The sequence below is a fragment of the Astatotilapia calliptera genome, chromosome 8 (assembly GCF_964374335.1).
Source record: "Astatotilapia calliptera chromosome 8, fAstCal68.1, whole genome shotgun sequence".
NCBI classification, from domain to species: Eukaryota; Metazoa; Chordata; class Actinopteri; order Cichliformes; family Cichlidae; genus Astatotilapia; species Astatotilapia calliptera.
In genome coordinates, this window is record NC_137429.1 from 12,431,999 (window position 1) to 12,451,698 (window position 19,700).

The 19,700-nt window shown below is 37.7% G+C and overlaps 2 protein-coding genes across 8 annotated transcripts in view; one reads left to right on the forward strand and one right to left on the reverse strand.

Annotated features, from left to right (window-relative positions):
* Positions 1-584: 584 nt before the first annotated feature.
* Positions 585-7,733, reverse strand: zdhhc6 (zDHHC palmitoyltransferase 6). 4 transcript variants are annotated; one of them, XM_026178581.2, is made up of 11 exons: positions 7,597-7,733; positions 4,718-5,257; positions 4,516-4,607; positions 3,900-4,059; positions 3,631-3,789; positions 3,036-3,089; positions 2,627-2,794; positions 2,403-2,444; positions 1,818-1,966; positions 1,314-1,360; positions 585-1,205 (listed from the first exon to the last, which is right to left on the reverse strand). In XM_026178581.2, exons 2-11 carry the CDS (start codon positions 4,982-4,984, stop codon positions 1,105-1,107), a joined length of 1,239 nt encoding a protein of 412 aa, XP_026034366.1. In that variant the 5' UTR covers positions 4,985-5,257; positions 7,597-7,733; the 3' UTR covers positions 585-1,104. The 4 variants fall into 4 exon arrangements, with proteins under 4 accessions (XP_026034366.1, XP_026034370.1, XP_026034365.1 ...); XM_026178585.2 differs by having other exon boundaries at positions 1,818-1,963; positions 7,496-7,733; XM_026178580.2 differs by having other exon boundaries at positions 7,496-7,733.
* An 18-nt stretch (positions 7,734-7,751) lies between these two features.
* vti1a (vesicle transport through interaction with t-SNAREs 1A) overlaps positions 7,752-19,700 on the forward strand; it is a 114,420-nt gene continuing 102,471 nt past the window's right edge. Inside the window, exons 1-3 of one of the 4 annotated variants that reach the window (XM_026178588.2) lie at positions 7,752-7,955; positions 15,011-15,069; positions 15,971-16,081. In XM_026178588.2, coding sequence (XP_026034373.1) covers positions 7,862-7,955; positions 15,011-15,069; positions 15,971-16,081 — 264 coding nt within the window. In that variant the 5' untranslated portion in view covers positions 7,752-7,861. The remainder of the gene's footprint in view (positions 7,956-15,010; positions 15,070-15,970; positions 16,082-19,700) is intronic. The other 3 variants (XM_026178590.2, XM_026178586.2, XM_026178587.2) reach the window with 3 other exon arrangements.

Consider the following 19,700-nt stretch of genomic DNA (forward strand, 5'->3'; position numbering starts at 1 on the left):
AGATGTTTCTACTGGTCAAAGGTTTGGACTGCAGACAGGCCAGCAGCATGCCCTCTTCTAGTAAATACTACCAACTTTAATGTAATATTTATATGAAATGCTAAACAAAGAACATAAAAGTAAGATAAAGCACAACAGATACAGAAACAAGAATACAAATAATTAGACTGAAATTTGCCTGTTAATGAAGTGTGCCAATGCACCCATGTTCCACCTCTTATAGACCAATTTGTCATTCTTTAGTTTAACTTATGGCAAAACCAGTATTTTAAATTATTTTCATTGCTTAGTTTCCTTTGGTCACCTTAAAGAAAAAAATGAGGCAGATGTTGTCAATAAATTTAATATTATAATGAAAAATTAAACATTCAACTTATTCAATTATAAACTGCAGAACTAACTTTGATGTAAATTGTTTCTGTATTTGAAGGTACTATTAAAGGAATTATACAAATGTTTGACTGAAGTGGCGGGTTTAATTATCTACAATTTATCAAATGTAAACGAAGCACTTTTTACAAGCTCAAGATGTCTTAAAAAAATTAACAAACAAGAGAATCTATTACAAAGAATGAGACAAACACTCTTGGGGGAGATCTTTCTTCATTTTTCAAATTATATTTTGAGGCCAACAATTTACTTTCACAAAAATAATTAATAAAAAGAAAAAAAGAAAATGAAATGTCTCTATAAGGTAGAAAGAGTTCCATGCCCTCAAGTTTGGTGGGCAGAGGCTTTGCATAAGTAGCAAAAAAGAAATACCAACACAAATGAAAAATAACAGGTTCAAGTAAAAAGTTTAGTCATAACAAAGTTACACCATAGTCTGGTGTACTCTTGGACATTAAGACGGTTGTTGAGTTTAATTTTTGGTCAGAGGAATCAAACTGAGCCTATGGGACCAGTTCCTCTAATGACTTCTCCACAAATAAAAAGTGCTCAGTAAGACTCAAAAAACTACTTAGAAATATAAGTTGGCACTGAAATGTGCAAGAAATGGAAAATTTGAAATTCTTGATGGTAAACCTGCAGGATCGGGCATGACATCTTCAGTGGATGCTTATAAACATTGAGAGTTTAACACACCAAGCCCGTTGACATGTATTAATTGACTTTTTTATCACTGGTGGTATCACTTGCTGCTGTGTCATAATGGCACTTCTCCACACATCGTCTTGGAAACCATCCTCTTACACGGTCTCCAGCTTAATGCCAAACAAAAAAAAATAGAAAGTTACACATTTGTTACAGTGACTTTACACGACACTTTGTTACAGTGGTTTTGAAAATTCAACGGGACAATAATTCCTTACCTCTCAGTTGCTCCTCACTTAAAACTTTATCTCCATACATCCACCATCTAAAGGAAAAAATTACAGTTTAAAAAAAAATGACTCATCAAATACCTATAAAGCTTATTAGCCTGTGGGGCCAGGTTCACCCCTTAAAGGCTGCACTAAGGTATGTGGTGTACCATGAATCAGCAGCTGGAGGTGAGGCATTTACAGGTCAAACACTGGTGTTGTTTGACTTCTGTGTTAATCCCAGTTTTTCCATAATGCACTCGGAAAACCAAGGTGGCAAGTAGAATGAAATTAGCAACTGGCTATCTGGCTGACTGCTAGGATCTGCTTGGGACGAGTGACCGTAAATGATGTGGCCTACTTATGACCAAGCTGTGGAATCTGTCACTCAGACCCAAGTGGACCCCTAGACTCATGAAGTGGAAACTATGACATGCTAATTAGACTGCTGGTTGACCACACTCAAAATCAAACACCAAACAGGAAACAGTAGTTCTGTGCAGACAAACTTACTTGGTACCACGAGTAGCCAGAATGGTATCCCCCTTGCAGAGAGGGATCCTGGGTTCCTCGGTGCAGGGGGTTCTAAAAAAAGTTTGTAAACCCTTGCTGAGAGGGCAGCAAGCTCCATTATAATCCTCTACTGCCCGGTACTGGACCTGCTGGTCAAGGCAAATATGATACATGGTTATTCTACTGCTCTGAACATCAGTTAAAAGTTACTTATAGAACTTGTAGAAAGTCTTTAATCTTAGTGCTTTGACAAATCTCACAGTACTGATTATAAGATCTACACTATATGAAAGGTATCTGTTAATTTCATTCTCTATGGTGTATTGGATTGTTACAAGCTAAGATGTAGCTCATCAATTTCCTGACATGATTATAAATATGATCCTCAGTGTTTATTTAGTATCAGTCCCTAGTACTTCAGCATGAAAATACACTCTTCTTGACCTGTATGTTTTGCTTGTTTCACACACTGCATAAGCCAAATTCATGCAATGCATAAATAAACCCCTGACAACACTTAACAGTTATGTGCATTGAAAACTACAGTCTTATCACAAGTATTTATTCTTTAACTTGGTTACTTACACTTCTCACTCGTTTATCAGCTTTCTGTTTCAGTTGCTCAATCTGTGTAAGGAGAAATAACAGGTACAAATTTTATTTATAAACTGAACTTTTATAAGAAATGTCTAATTAGTCATCACTGAATCTATGGAGTTAAACAAAAACATGTTTTTTTCTAATTTTAAGACAGAACAGTAACAAACAAAACACAATCAGTAATGTCTACATTACTCAACTCAACCTACAGTTAAGGTGTGCTGGTGACACTTGGGATGGACTGGCCATACAATGCCATCGCCTCTGGGTGTCCCCGACCACGTGAAGACTTGTTTAAAATTCAGCCAGCGGCTGCCGAGGTCGTACGGGAAGATAAACTCTTCCCCTGTTTGGTAGTGCTGTATTCTGTCTTTGGCCTATTAAAAGAAAGACAAGCAAACCAAGAAAACACATTTTCTAGTACTGTCAGAGGGTACTATAACATGTGTGTCTCAGTCATTTTTAAATATGAAGTACTGCAATGATATGATATGGTACTGAGTGAATATAAAAATCACATCCCAGATTACCGTTTGTGAATCAAGAGAAAAAGACACTGATATCTCAAAATGTTATCAGGAATCAAAGTCACGGGAAATCAAGCAGAGACATTCTGACCTTTTCCTCTATCCACGACTCGATTGAAGTCTTATTTCGAAGGATGACTTTCATCTGAAAAGGACACACACTCATTATCAGAGTCAGCAATCTCTCGGCCTATATTTCCTTAAATAAACTGCTTTGTTATTGGAGTATTGAATGGAGCTGGATATATACTACACATGTCCAAGCTTTAAACTTATAAAATTGGTTTCACTCTTTCTTGCTTAAGAAAATTCAGTTACCATTTATTTATTACAGCTATGCAGTTTATCTTTTTTATGCTATGCACTGTCTTTCTTTGTCCCTTTATGTTATGTTAACCATTTTTGTTACATTACTTGCAAATAAATAGGTAGGAGTATGGATCCATGCATTTGCAGAATTCTAACACAGTTTTATTTCTGATATGCCTACATACGCCACAATATGCTCTCTGGTCAGATCTTCACCAGATGTTTTCCACACTGCTCTTGTCTTGAAGTGAAAACATGGCTTGCAAGATGTAATGTGGCTTTGTAGGATAATGAGTAAAATAATCAGACAAATGTCTCTCTCTTTTTTTTTTTTAACCAAAAGCTTGTTAAGTTTGCAAAACTTAGGAAAAACTCACCTGTATAATGAAAAGCATACCAACGGCAATAGTGGTGCCAAGTGCCAAACCTAAGGCAAAGAGTGTAGCAGCGAAGGCAGGCACACTGAAGGGCATGAGGGGCTGAAATTGACGCACAGCACTCATGTCAATCCTTACAGTACTCCAGCCGAATGATATCTGCAGTGAAGAAAGAGGAAACAGCTTTATTAGCCTGGTGGGGGTTCGGCCTAGAACTGTGATAACAGGACATCAAAAGCATGGTGGGGCCAGCGCAGGTGACAGCTCACCCTCTCATACAGCTGTGTGTACATAGTCATAATGAAGATAACGGCAGCGTGTGAGCAACCCAGTGGAGCCAGGAGCAGGAAGCTGGTGAAGTAGGCGTGATTCAAGTGGCCACAGCAGTTGTTGATCCAGGGGCAGTGGTGGTCCATTTTCATCACGCACCTGAAGGAATGGAGATGAGGAGGAGTAACAGGACATAAGAGTAATAATCTGCGGTCAAAGCTCATTTTTCAATCATCATACAACTGCAAAAACAGACATTTCACATCAATAGACAATCACTAATGATGTGCTCTAAGGTATGGAGCACTCTAATGGAGTGATACTTGCATGAGAGGAAATAACATGCACTTAAGGGATGTTTTCTTCTGAAATAGTAGTTTGGTGTGCTGCCAATAGCTCAGTAATTTTGCAGCTGTAATGCCCCGTTCCTGAACCAATTTCTTTGGTCACAAGTCAGTGTTTTTCCATCGCAAAGAATTTTTTTGCCACTCCCCAAAACCTTTTTAGTCAGCAACCAAAGGAGAAGCTCTCCTCTCATTCACTGCCACACTATTTTGTACAGGTGAACCGTTTTGACTGTGTTTAATAAATAAATTTAATAATAAATGTAAATACCTGTTACACTTTCGACAGTGGTGGGACCTGGGAGCCTTGTAGCCTTGACACCCTCTGCAGAACTGTAGGTACTGGGTATCCTGCTGATTTTCCTGTTTCAGCATAGACACATGTGTCAGATAATATATGGATTTATAACATTTAAATAAGTTCATGCTTGCTAATGTTTGTGTGCTAAAAAATTATATGAACTTATCCTTACTGGTTTCCAGCCAAGAGGAATGTATCCAGGTCCAACAAACATAGCATTGAAGTAGTTGTAAAGTATGAGGACAGTCCAGTTGATGAGCATGATGAAGTTAATGCTCCCCCCTGTAGTGTCTAGAGGCCAGTACCAGATAATGGAGTCTAGAATTGCCATTGTGGAGCATATAGCAATGACAGACAAGGCTATGATTGGACCCCAGTGGCACAATCTCCGAACCTCATGGAGGTTCTTAAAGGTCACAAAGGTTGACAGGAAGTTCATTTTTTCAGAGCTAGTTTAATTCTAGTATTTTGGCTGCTGGACTCCAGAAATTTCAAATGTCGATGTATTAGTGTTTTGCTCTGCTATCTCCCAAAGTCACGGGTAGAGGTGATACACATATTTTTTCTCGTCCTCTGAGTATCCAGGAACAGGCCCAGTCTTGAACTACTGACGCGTTCTGTGTCCCACGATTTCTTGTCCTGGCAGAGAGCAGCATCCTCTCTTGTCAATCCCTGAAGCACACGGTCTTTGTGATGGACTCAAGTTTCCCATCTGAAAGAGAGGGGGAAAGCAGTTTTAAATCATAAGCAGTGAAATGAATTAGTGACAGAGCCAGGAGTCACATCAAGCTAATGTTTTTTCAGTAGTTACATGTGTCACCTGTCCCAATATTTCTGTTATGGTAACAAACAACAGCTGATAACTAGGGACCTTTTTATTTGGGATCTATACATACTCAGTTAGATGACCTTTCTGAAATAATTAAAGAATTTTCAGAAGCTTATTAAGTCTGTTTAATTGGGATTGTTTTGCAAAAGTATTGTGAAAAAGTATTTGACTGATTTCTTAGTTGGTTTTTTTTTGCATCTTTATCACACGTGCATTTTCATTGTCTAATATTATATTTTGTTTTAAAAATAAAAAAATGCCATCTTTAAAACAAACTGTCTAGAAATAGTTGCCTACCTTGTTAAATCATGAATTTTTTTTTCTTTTAACTGAGTTCATTTTCACCAACCTGATTACTGCCAGACCTGTTGAATCAAGAAATCATTTCAATAGAGACTATCTGACAAAAATTAACGTAGTCTAAAAGATGTCAAAAATATCAACATATCATGGCACAATAAAAAGAAACAAGTGAGAAACAAAGTCATAGCCATCTATCAGTCTGGAAAGGGTTACAGAGCTCATCTAAGGCTTTGGGACTCCAGTGAACCATTATCCACAAATGGAGAAAACTTAAGAGCAGTGGTGAACCTCCTAGTCTCCGGCCTACCAAAACACTCCAACATCAGTGTTCATTATTCAACAATAAGACAGGGATCAGGGAAAAAATCCATGGGAGCGTTCCTAGTCGAAACTGCTCAAAAAGAACACAAAGCCTCATCTCATATTTGACAAAAACCATCTTGAAGATCCAAAAGACTTATGGGAAAATTTTTCTGGGGACTGAGAAGACATAAGTCTAATTTTTTGGAAGGTTTTGTCCTGTTACAGGTGGCATAAAACTAGCACAGCATTTCATAAAAAGAACATTATAGAAACAGCTAAACATGGTAGTGGTCCTGCTGCTTCAGGACCAGAATGACTTACTGATGGAACCATGAATTTTAATATCTGAAAGAAATTCCTAGTAGAATGTCCAACCTTCAGTTTGAGTCCTGAAGCTCAAGCCCACCTAGGTTATGCAGCAGGACAATGACATGAGAAACACCTGCAAGTCTACCGCTGAATGGTTAAAAATAAACCAAAATAACATTTTTGGAGTTGCCAAGTCAAATTCTGGACTTTAATCCGATTGAGATGCTTTGGCATGATCTTAAACATGCTCAAAAAACCTTCAATTTGGCTGAATCAAAACAATTATGCAAAAAAAGAGTGGACGGAAATTGCTCCACATCAACGTGAAAGACGGATTGACAGCTATAACAAATGCTTGACTACAGTTCTTGCTGTCAAGGTTGACACAACCACTTATTAGTTTTAGAGGGCAATTACCTTTTCATACAGGGCTACGTAGGTTTGGATACCCCCTCCCCCCATTAATAAATGAAATTATCCTTTAAAAACTGCATTTTGCATTTACTCGTGTTATCTTTGTCTAATGTTAAAATTTGTTTGATTATCTGAAACATGTAAATGTGACAAATGTGCAAAATACTTTTTCACAACACAATTTATGTCATACTGCTAATGAAAAAGATGTTATTCGTGCTTTAAAAAAACAGAAACAACTCCTCGGTAGTTGCAATAAAAATACTGAACAATCATGACTAACATTTTTAGCTAATGACTTAAAAGCACGTACAGAAACGGCAATAAAACATACCACACTAATGTAGACAGTGCTGGATTTGTATTAATATTAAATTACCAAACTAAAAGCAGAACCACAGCATTTGCTTCATTGACTAATTAGCTTGTGTTACCAAGCTAGCTAATTCTCGCCAGAAAAAAAAAGATTAACAATTACGATTTATATGCAAGTCTTCTATCCATCACTGCACAGTAATGGACAGAAAACTATGCGTTAGACAACTCCGCTTTAAAAAAAATCAACAGACAGGTGATAAGTTTATGCCTTTAGCTCTAAAATTGTGTTTCCGTTAGCACCGTGGGTTCAGCAGTTATCGTTAGATAGCTAGCCTAGTCACCAACATAAACACTAATAACGTAGCACGCTGAACACTTACCACGAGGGGCAAACAGAAAACAAAGATAACCTAAATGACAAATGCTTTGTTTTTAATAAATAGAAACAAAAGGCTGTCACTTTAAATCACCAACCTGGTCACTTCCTTATTTTTTTCATAAAATTTTCCTGTGTACAGTGAGGAACCTTCCTCATGGTGTCTCAGAAACTAATACCCTCCACCACTTGTAGATACCTTTTAATCCAAGTAGCAGTCTATCACCGAAACGGCACAGAACTACAAGAGTTATTCATGTATTCAAATTCGGGCTGAAATTATTAGCATTTTCTGTCCATCTTTCGAACCTTTTTCAGTGTCGAAAACGTGAAAACAAAGTCAAGTTCCTTACCGAGCACATTATACTGTGACTCAAGGAAGAAGCTCCATTCGAGGCTTGTTGTTATTCTGAGCTAACTGTCAACCAGAAAGCTAGTTACCTGTTGTAAACTCGACTACCAGAATGTCTTCAGACTTTGAAGCATACGAGCAGGACTTTGGAACAATTACCGCAGAAATAACTAATAAAATTGGCCGAATTCCCAAACTAAGTGGAGGTAAGAGTTTCATTTATAAGCTGTTAAAGCTCATCTGGCTTGCTAGCTCCAGTCTCAGCTGACAAGGCAGCTAACGGTAGCGATAATGTGATTTCATCCAAATATTGGTCAAACTAGTGGTGAAACACAGCTATATAAAAATAGTTTTTGTTATATAAAAAGAATGTGACATGTATTTGTGGCCGTCTTCTTATCTTGGTATGTCTTTGATAGGTTTAGCCGGTGTGAAAATAGTGTTAAAGAACATCCTAACTCTGTTTATGGTGTTCAGAAGAGGATAGAAGCTTCAAATCACTTTAATGAGTAGGTTAATATTAATTGAAACTATTCAACTGAAGTAATATTTTAGTGTTATCATAGTGATTTAGTGTATGACATTCTTGCCAATACTTACCATAAAGAAAAACCTATGGATGTTTTTGTGGACAATCATCGTTGGAAAAGTTAAGTTTTGGAATGGCACTGATATCACTGCAACTTTCAATGACACTTTTGGGGAGTGTTGTTTTTAGTTTTACTGTGGATTTCAGTTTTAGCCAGTTTAAAGATAATTCAGCCTTTTGATACCAGCAAGTTTGAAAGCATACGTTTCTTAATATGTTAGCAAGGGCCTAGTAACTAATATGATGGACTAATAACTTTATCCTGGTATTGACTTAAATATTTAAAAGCGTGTCTTTGGTTGACTATTTATTTAGCTCTTTACATTCCATTCACTTTTATTTATATAGCGTTAAATCACAACAGCAGTCACTGAAGGTACTTGGATTAGAGCAATGTAACCTTCAGTGGACGGCTTTTCCAGCAAAAGGTTAGCAGTTTCAGAAATTTTCTCATTGATCTTCAGAACACAGTCCTGGATGCAGCTGTAGATGGTGTACTCTGGTTCATTCGTGCATGCTGTCCAGCACAAAGGACAGTGTATCAGCGGTGAGGTCCACAGTAGAAGTTACAGAGGGGTTTGAGGTGGGATTACATCAAGCATCAGGCCTGAGTTCCTTCTTGTTTGCAGTGATAATGGACAGGTTGATAGATGAGGTCAGGGAGGAGTCTCTGTGGACTTTCATGTTCGCAGATGACATTTTGATCTGCAGTTATAGTAGGGAGCAGGTTTAAGAGGTCCTGGAGGTAAGTTGAGGTATGGACTAGAAAGAATAGGAGTGAAAGTCAATAGACAAGACAGAATACATGTGTGTGAATAAGAGGGAGACAGATGTAACAGTTAAGATGGATGAGTTTAAATAAAAGTAATGCACGGTGCACAAGAAAAGTTAAGAAAGGAGTACAGGAGAGGTGGAATAGTGTCAGAGTTTATTTGTGACAGACGGACAACAGCAAAAGTAAAAGGAAAGGTTTTTCGAGACGGTATTGAGACCTGCTATGATGTATGATTTGGAGACAGATCATTAATAAAACCACACAAGACAGAAAGTTGTTAAGATGTTTTTGGGAAGTGGCCAGAATGGATTAGATTAGAACTGAGTACATCAGAGTTTCAGCTCGGATTGAGCAGTTTGCCTACAAAGGTGGAGAGAAAAGGCTGAGATGGTTTGGAACTGTGGAGAGCAGGGATAGTGAATGTATTGGACAAAAGGAGGAAAAGAGGAAGACCACAGAAAAGATTCATGCATGTAGTGAAGGAGCACATGATAGGATGAGGTGGAAGCAGATGGTCTGCTGTGACAACCCTTAAAGCGAGCAGCTGTAAGAAGAAGACATTGCTGGTTTCATCAGTTTGTTAAAGTGATAGCATTCTGTCATTCTATCAGACTTAATTCAGACATAACCAAAGCCACATGTAACACTTTTTGAATGATATATTTAGAATAGATTGTTATTAAATTGTAGCTCTTCAAGTGTGACTTTGTTGATTTTCTAAAATGAAAACACAGGTATCAGCTGGTAGCTTCTGGTCTAGTCTTCTTAGAGTTGTTTTGCCTCTTCATTTGTATGACCCGCAACTCCTTCACTTTTGAAACACTCATTGATAGATTCTGATGCTGTAGGAGTACAAATCTGACTCTGTCTTCATAAACTTTATCACAAAATTTTATTTAAAGATTTTATTCTGTGATATAATTAGAACTGAAAGCTCAACATACATGTGGTCCATGTGTGCTTCCAGCAATTAATGCCATGTTCACACCGCTGATAAGAAGCTACAAACTGACGCCTGACACTTGTTGATGCTTTATGTGCATCAAATCAAAGTTGAGCTGACGTCCATTTTTTTTCTTCAACCTATCATATGCTTGATGCAATTAAACACTTGAGCGACACTTCCGTAGCAAACCAGTGACAGTGTCGCTTGTGATGTCTGTCTGTCTTTGTAACTTTGTCTGGTTGTGAGAATTTAACATTAAGGCATGCAAATTGTGTCTTCTAAGCTCTCTTTGATGTTTAAGGAGGATTATTATTCTGTTGAAATGTGGAAAGAGCATTATGTTCTAATTTTGTTTTGTACAATAGGAAGCCTCTTTAACATGTCTGACCACAATTTTGATAAAGGTGTAGCTTTGAAACTTTCTTGAGATAACTTTGGGCAGCTGGAGAACACCTTATCACTGTATAGGATATTCTCCTGTATAGTCATGTCTTATTGAGCTGGGGAACTTAAGATGCTGGAGAGACATCTGCATAGTGGTAATCTTTTTATAGTTGGTTAGTTTTTTGTAAATTTTACTTGTTCAGACCTATTAAGACTGCTGTTTGTGGAACGACTTTGGGTATTTCTCCCCTCTTCTGCTCTGCATGTATCAGTTTTGGAGGAGAAGCAGAAGAGACATACACATGCTTGCATACACAGTGAAACAGACAGCACTTTTGAACTGAGCTAAAATAAAAAGTGTGCACAAATATTGATAGTATCAATAGCAATTCTGGTATTGATACTCAGAGCGATACTTTAAAAAAAAAAAAATCCCCTTAAGTTCAGTATGTAGCCCTCTGAATTGTATTAAATTAATTAAATTTAATAATTTTTTTGGAAATGGAAAAAATATACCTCAAACATACACTATGAAAAATGTCAAACAACAGAAGTTGACATGACCTTTAGAGACGGGCACATTTACATTCTAGGTCTCAAAAAAACTCAGTTTGAAAAAAACATGAAAAGGTGTATTTTGTTTTGTTAACCAGTTATTAATGAAAGTAAAAATCAGAGTGTGTTAATAGTCACTATTTGCAAATGGATGATGAGCCATCTTTTAAGTCGTGAGTGACTGCTCTCCCCAGCATAAGCTGCCTATGTAGGTTTAAAGTATCAGTACTGGCAATTTTGGCCCTGTATTTACTTGGTATCAGATCAATACTAAAATCTGCAATATCGCACCGCACTACTTGACTACATTTTCAGATAGCAATGTGTTGTTAATGTTAGATAGACCTCTTTTCTCATCACCAGTTCTCATACTTGGTTCTGTAGGTTTCAGACATATGAAATCCTGACTGTCTGAGCCTGTTTTTGATACTGTAATTTATATTCTGCAGGATCTAGGCACGAATGCATGGCTTTGACTTTTTTCTTTGAAAGGAGTTTTTAAAATGTATTTATGTTTACATTTCTGTACTGTGAAGCCCTGCACTAAAAGAGGGTTTAGAGGTGGGTTAAAACCTACAGATGTTGTTAACCACCTGGCTCTGGGTCTTCCCATCTTGTTTTTCCTACATGTAGATTTACCAGATTGCTGCATTAGTGTTTTGGTGGCAGGCAGGCAGCTGAAAGACGGGCAGCTTGTGGATTTAGCTAAGCCTGGAAGGGAAACATGAGTTTGGATGACATGGAAAAGGCCAGAGCTAGTTGGCCAGTTGTGATTTAACTTTAAAATGTAATACTTTTACTTAACATACCCATAAATGAATGTAGACATATCAATGGGTAATACTTTCCTATTTAAAATGACTTAATACAAAGAATAGATAATAGAATGCATAATAGAAAGTTGAGCTTCAGTTGCTCCCTTATTTCACAAGGGATCACCACAGTAAATAGCTCCACTATTGACATTGCAGATTTTTTTAAAACCCCAGATTCCCTTCCTGATGGAACCCCACAGGGATTTATGTCTCCTCCTGGGATCGAACCGTATCGTTTGCTTGTTAGGCAGATGTATAAACAGCTACACTGTCATCTGACACCACTCAATACCAATCACAGTTATAAGCTGAGACAAAATAGTCATTGAGTTTGTATTTGTTTTCTCAGTGCAAGAGCCTTTCTGCACAGCACCTTCTTCCATTTTTACGGTCACTTTTCAAAATTAAATGGTATTTTGCAGTGTGAAATACACTGGGTGTTTTTAGTTTACAGCTACACTAAGCCAAAATGGTGGGAAATATATATCTAAAGGTGGATATGACAATTAATTTAAGGCTGAACTACTACATATTAAAATTTTGGTGTCCACACCTAACTGAGTAGGAGCAACCGTTATTACTACTTACTTACAGTGAGTGTTAACTAGTAGTTTGTTTTAAGTTTTCAGATTTCATATGTGGAAGCTTTATCTCTTCCTCTCGGCTCACACTTGCTCATTGGGTTTTCAAAGGCACTGCTCTCACAAAACCTCGCTTGACTGAATATTTCTGGTTTGGAATTGGCATGTCTGAAGACTCATGGCAGCCCATTCCGCAGAGTAATTTCTCATTGCTTCCTCTCACCATCTGTTGACTGTGTCAGAGGAAGCCTGTATGAATATGTACAAAGCTAGAAAATGCATTACAACCATAAGTAGTTGTTGTGTGTTTTCTGACACCAATGGAATAGTTTACAGTTGAATTTCAATTCCCTTCCTACTCATTAAGTTTTTCTTAAGTTCTTTTGGCTCTTCTTACCCAAGTGGATGCATTTTGCCCATGATATCCCCTCTGTTTAATATTTTAAAAAGGAGCCATAACATTGTTCTTGTAGTTTATTACTTTTACTTGGCATGTTATGTTGTTGATAATGGCCATGGCATGTGGAAAACATGACCTAGATGCTCACAAACAATTAATTTTTGTATATTATTTATTTGCAACATTGCTCCAAAACTCAACATCAAGAAGAAATTTGAATAAGAATACTATGAACAGAACAAGACTCAACATCCTTGTTCTATTAAACATGGCTCCAAGTTTTCACTTTTGAATGTTCATGGCAAGAGATTATTTGTCAATCACTGGCATTGAAATATGAAACATAAAAAGTAAAAGAAAAATACCAAGCCCTTTGTTTTCTTCATTTTTGCCTTACTTCTGTCTACAAAACTCCTCATCCGTCTGTCAGCAGGTTCTAGTCTTGGTAAATAGCCATACATATTTCACAGCCCTCTAGCTCGGGCCTGAGCCTGAGTACGAAAGCGTCATCTCATCTTTCACTGAATTGCCTCTGGCTGTTTACTATAGAGGTTGTAAGGTTGGACACAGGTTTTAAAAATGAATTTAAGGGCCATGTTGGCCTATGGCACCTGAGAAACGAAGATCTTGGCTTAGCTTTTTTTTTTTTATTGCAGTCCCACAGCTGGGTATTCTTGTGATTTACTTTTGTTTGTATTTTACCTAGAATGCTTTTCATACTTTGCTTTTAAACCTTTATTAGAATACATCTGTTGGGGTTTCAAAAGCAAATAACATTTTCAGAATTTCTTAATTACTGTAAAAAATGTAAGATTGGTTCGACTTTGTAGGCATCACCTCTTAACATTTACCATCTGTACTCAATACGGAGCTGGTGTTTAAGATGCTGCACTTTTTGTAATGATACATTTTATCTGTGAATTTATAATTATGTCACTTTTTGTTTTCTGGGAGTTAAAAAAAAAATGTAATAATTAACAGAATTTTTATTGTCAGTATATCAGGTCCACAGGTGTCCTCTTAAACTGTTAAACCAAATATACTACAAGATCAGCACTTTGACTGACTGTTGTGATATGCTGATGCACTGATAACATTAACACAACTTTGTGTTACAAATGTACTCTAAACTATTTAAAATTTAGTATGATATATCTCACACCATGGTTAGCAAAAGATTTCCACAACACCTCAAGTCTGGGATGGTTCTAACATTAGTTTGGCTTCGCTTTTGCATTACATTGATCGCTTTGTCTTTTTCCTCGAACTGTTGTGTGGTGGGTGCATTGTTCCACTTAAGGGAGGCTGCTGGTGCTGGGGAGTGCTGTTACCACAGGGGTGTGCAACAATGACATATGGTGGATGTGTGATAAAGTAACATGCACATAAATCTCTTAAACCAAAGTTTCTAAAGTAAAGGCTGCATGTTAAGATGACATTAAATGTTATTTTCTTTACCCTCTTTTATATTTTTTATGTTATTAATGGTATTTATGCATAAGAGAATTTCCTATATTTCCTAACTTCATTTTTTTGTTTTCTTTATTATTATTAAACTATATGTGTAAGTTGCTTATACTTTATGTCAAAGCCTTGGGCAATGGTCTTTTCTTTTTTTTTTTTCTTGTTTTAAGTTAACATAAATATGCTTGATTAGTAAACACCATACCGCATACCATGAACTAACAAAATCTTTGGCCAGGATCTAATTTCAGGACAAAGACTAGTTCATGTAGATGTAGGGAAAGTGATAATGCCGTTGCCTTAAATAACTGTTGGAAGCGCTGTAGTTTGCACGCTGCTCTGGAACTCTTAAGTCCTAATGAGTTTCAATGGGTAATGTGGTAGAGCAGCCATGGGGTGAGGTGTAGAACAGTGCGTTAGTCATTCTGAGTGGGACTCATACTTCTGGCAAGTGAGCAAAGCTGACACCTCCCTTCCCTTTGAGTTGGCATGAGGTGTCTCGCTGCTCCTCAACAGAAACCAACAAAGGCCTCATAGACGCCAATAACTAAGAGACATCAAATGTTGGCTCGTCGTGTGGAGAGAATGTGTAAATATATCTTCAAATGTGTCCTCGTGTGTTGTTTTCTCCCAGTCTCTTTCTTTCTCTCTCCCCCTCTCTTCCCCCGTTGCGGGGGAGTTAGGCTGTTGTCATGAAGCGCTGTTCCTCCGTCGGCTGATCAATATGTTGCTGGGTTTTTTTTCTCTTTCAGAGGAGAAGACACAGCTGGTTCTAAATGTCGACAAACAGCTTGAAGAAGTCAGAGAGTTGGTATGTCTTTGATCAGTAATTTTCTCCTCTTCCCATTTCCTAAATAATGAATTTGTGGAAAGAGGGAGGGGACAATTTTCACTGGCACCAGACAACAGCACCTGTATTATCCTGGTGGTGACATGACATGTAGACATAACACACATGCACACATACTTCACATGGCGGAAAGGAGGCTTCCTCCTCATATGATTACTTTCCCATAATCTGCTTTTAAGTGACACCCCTATGACACATTTCAAGCCATTATCTTGGGTGGGTGTCTTCATGTTGCTGTTTAAACATGAGCAAAGTCACCTGACAGAAACAAATTGTTGTTGCGGTTGTCTTGTTATGCCATAGTGATGAGTTTCCTCCAAATCTGCCACAGAGAGACCTGTCTACCCATGCATCAGATGTACTTTTGCTTCATTCACTCAGACATTGTTGGGCCCATGCGTGTCATGGCAATGAAGAAGCCCTCGTATTTGATTGTGTACTTACAGAACATACTTCCTCTGTTGTAACTTTTATCACAACTGAGTGACACCAGCAGAAGGCGTTTGATTTTACAATCGGCACTGGAGGATATTAAAGTTAATGCTGCTGAAGTTGAATCTGTTCAAAAGTGTTCAAAGGGAGCACACAACTGTAAAACTTGCCCTTAAAATTTTTTTTCAGAAAGCTTGTGCAGGAAATATGATCATAAAAAAAACAAAACTTTTAAATGTAAAAATGTGCATATACAGTCTATTTTGTACTTTTTAATATTTTAATGTAAATCTGTATTATAATGAGCTCTAAATCTGTCACTCTGGCAGTGTTTTATATTCCAAGTATTTCTTTCGATTTTGAAATGACTCTTAAAATTTCTGTTAGGAATGTTTGACTTTAAATGAATTGGATGAATTGTGGGTTTTAGCTGGAGCAGATGGACCTGGAGGTGCGAGAGATCCCCATCCAAAGCAGAGCCATGTACAACAGCAGGCTGAAGAGCTATAAACAGGAGATGGAAAAGCTTGAGAAAGACTTTGTAAGTATTTCAATATGTCATGAAATGTTTTTTTTTAATTCTCATGCAAACGCAACAGTTGTAATAGTTGTAATGTTCTTACTGAGAGTGTAAATGATGCTCCATAATAAATAAGCGTCTATAAACTACTCATCATAAGACAAACACCCCAGCTTTTTTAAACTCAGAAATTAAATTATAAAATAAATGCATATTCAAAGAAATATCATTTGGAAAATTGGTTTGGAACCAGTCACTGCTGACACACACGTGTTGAATTTGTGGGTTACTTTTCTTCCACTCAGACGAGCTGGATGAAGTCCAGAGACTGTGATGGTTTTCCATCTTTTCAAGGCCACCGTGCGTGCAGTTCTGTTGTTCCAGTGTTTTGTGTCATTATCTTACCAAAAAGATGAACCCCTGACCAATCGATCTGCCTTCGTTTTTTTTGTTTTGTTTAGTTTTTTTGTCACATGTCCAATAGCGAAATACAGTACCGTTTTGTGCATGACCATATTCTGCTAATAATTCTTCAGAGGATGTAGTAACACTTTGTTCCATCACCGCCTTTGTTCAGACACATCGTTTTTGTAAGTAATCAGCAGAATTTGTGGCACGTGCATAAATCCCTTTCATGACATTTCAAGGCTTCACATACTTCCATCGCTCTGCAATAGCTGTAAATTAACCAAATAATTAAACATTAATCCTCGAAAAACACTTCTTTTCTCATGAAATTTGCATCATTATTTATTTATCTTTACTGTTAGAAAAACACCAAAAACTGCGGACTGTTTGCGTGTAACTCTCACTCTCGCAGTAATTCCTGCACTCACAAACAGACTTGCACTGAAGCTCAGCGGTGCATCCACAGAGGTTAATTCGGAGTTCATATCTGAACTTTCAAGCAATGCCTATCGAGAATGGGTTGTGTGTGTTTGTGTTGTTGCTGCAGAATCTGGCCTTGTTTAGTAATTCATAAATCACTGTATGTCTTGGCTTGATTTATCAAAGCTTAATGAACAGTCTGGTCTTTTGGGTCACTTGCTTTTAGTCTACATTTTGAGCTACCAATATTGCCCAAGGTACTTCACGTAATCAATAATACTCAGAAATACGCAATTATCCAGTGCAATTGAATCCAAAACTTTTTTTAACCTCTTATTTTAATTATTATATCTTTAAATTGATCCTTGTGAAAGCATTTTAAATTGATTGTTGGCATTATAATGTTAAGAAAAATCGTAGTGGTAACGTATCTTTAACTATATCTTTTTTTCTGTGGTTGTTGTTGTTTTCTGTTGTCAGTTTTGTTTTGCTGGTGCTCATAACATGATAATAAACCCGTAGTGTAAGAGCCGTTGACCTTGAGCTTGAGAGCACGTGTCCCTCCACGAATCAAGTTTTATGTGATTTAAATCCACAGCCTCAGAATGAGTTGGAAAAATATATACTGAATTGTTGAAGTCCTGTTGAGGAAATTCAGCAAAGGCTTCTCCTTAATGTGTTAAGTTTAGAGGTTGGCCAAAATAACGAACAAACTTTTCTCCAAACCTTGAAATGAATAAAGTGTGTACTTTTCCACACAAATCTGAACTTTTTCTTCACTTGTAGAGGATTTATTGGAGGATATTTGGATAGCTCAAGTTTAATGGGAAGGTTTTCAGGAAGTAACGGGAAGCAGTGCAATGATCATCACAAAAATGCACAATGCATAGCCAATATAATCAGAATTCCAAGTGTTGAGTAATTTTGATTTGATACAAAATGTCAAAATAAAAGTAGCAGTTGGGAAACTCAAAATAGACTTATGCACATATGAAAAACTACATATTTATTTATGATATACTGCCCATCTATACCTCAGATGACTACTACAGTCCATGCTTTTCACCAACACTCATTATTTTTCTTAAATGTTTGTTTGGTATCTAATCATCATTAACCACAAAATACTTTTTATATTCCCCCACCTCACCGCTCCAAACAAGTAAACATGCACAAACACCGCATTTAGATTCAAATAATATGTGCTAGTGATCTGTGAACATGCCACTGAGATGTGCTAACTGAGATCATAGAAGAGATCTCTGTGCCAAAACAGCTTGCTTTTCTCGCCATAGGCATTTAATTGGCTGACGATTAATCTTTAACTTTTCTTCTCCCCACTCTTACCATGCTTAATCATCAAGCAGTTAACACCTGCTGTGGCCGATATTGGTGCTAATTTTCATTTCTAGCCTTTTTTCCCTGTCTTACGAGCATGTGCTGGCGACGAAAATTGTTTCTTCACCCTGGCAAAACATGGCATTCCTCCATGCACTTTATAATGCAAAAATCCGGTGTGCACAGTCCTTAGAGAGTATGATGATGTCTAAATTCTTTTTTGCACATTGCTGCATACTTAAGTCGTGTCTGTAATTGCTTGTACTGAAATAAAAAGCAGAAGGTAGCCGTAGGATAATCCGGGTGTCCGGAAAATAAAAAAGCAGTGACTAGCTTCTAACTGTGAGTCTCCCTGTTTGACTGTAATTTCTCTTTTTTACACCTCTGCGTGTGGCGTGGTGAAATCAGCGCACATTTAAACCAGGATCACCCACCTCACAGAGTTACATCTAGTATATCTCGTCTCCCGTAAATCTGATGCAAGTGTTCAGAAGGCAAGAACTTCAGCCCCCTCAGATGTGTCTCAGATGTGCCAAATGCTATAGCTGAGCTCAGCTTCTCACTTCCTGCCGGCCTAGGGAGGACATGACACTCGGCTCGAAAAGGCATCGAGTGGAAAAAAGGGCAATCTCCTTTCTTTTTAATGTAAAAAGCTCCGGCTTTGTTGTGCTTTCTGTGGATATCAAGGCCTTTCCACTCCCTCACTACCAAATCTCCCCCATAACCTACCCCCTACTGGCCTCCCACGGGTGTCTCCCCCCTTAACCTGCTCTCTCATCCTCTCATTCACCCGTGGTTTGAAGTAATTCTACCACTGGTGTGCCAGCTTGAGACCTCATTCCTTCTCCTTTTCAGACAGAGGGCTGGAGTTGACCTCAGAAACCCAGCCATTTCATCCAGAAAGAAAACTTATCAAACAACCACCCCAAAAGGGGTGTGTGTGTATGTATATATATATATATATATATATATATATATATGAGGTGTAGCTTTGTTGGCTTGTTGGGTGACAGCTTCATTGTGATAAAACCGGGGGCCATGGGGATCTCACAGGTGCTGAGCCACGACAAAACAGACATTGTAGTAGCCAAAGCAGACAGCAGCTTAAGCAAAATAAAAAGTAAGCCAAAGTATACAATAAATAAATAAAAGGGAAATGAAAATCCTATTTGATGGGGTCAGCTTGCTCAAATCAGAGGGAGAAGAATGGCATGGCTCTTAGCAGTGGCTTTGATCAGGGAAAGAGAGCCTAACCTAAGTTTAATTTAATGAAATCTATTGGGCAAACAGAGCCACTGTTTTCAAAGTGCCAGGTTAGGTCTGTCCCAGTGGGCAAGATGAGGACTCGCAGGCATTGATTGCGTCACGCAAAACACAACTTTAAGTGTGTGAGTGAAACTGGACGCCATGAAATGTGTGATTCGTGTGACTTGTGTATAATGAGGCATCGTAAAGCAACATTGGCTGGAGGATT

Bases quoted from the DNA above. Each gene is read 5' to 3' on its own strand.
- zdhhc6 (XM_026178581.2), bottom strand. From the start codon at position 4,984: ATGAACTTCCTGTCAACCTTTGTGACCTTTAAGAACCTCCATGAGGTT. The intron at 3,090-3,630 runs GTGAGTTTTTCC...TGTCCTTTTCAG, and splicing joins GTATGCTTTTCATTATACAG to ATGAAAGTCATCCTTCGAAA. The intron at 1,967-2,402 runs GTAAGTAACCAA...TGCCTTGACCAG, and splicing joins CTGATAAACGAGTGAGAAGT to CAGGTCCAGTACCGGGCAGT.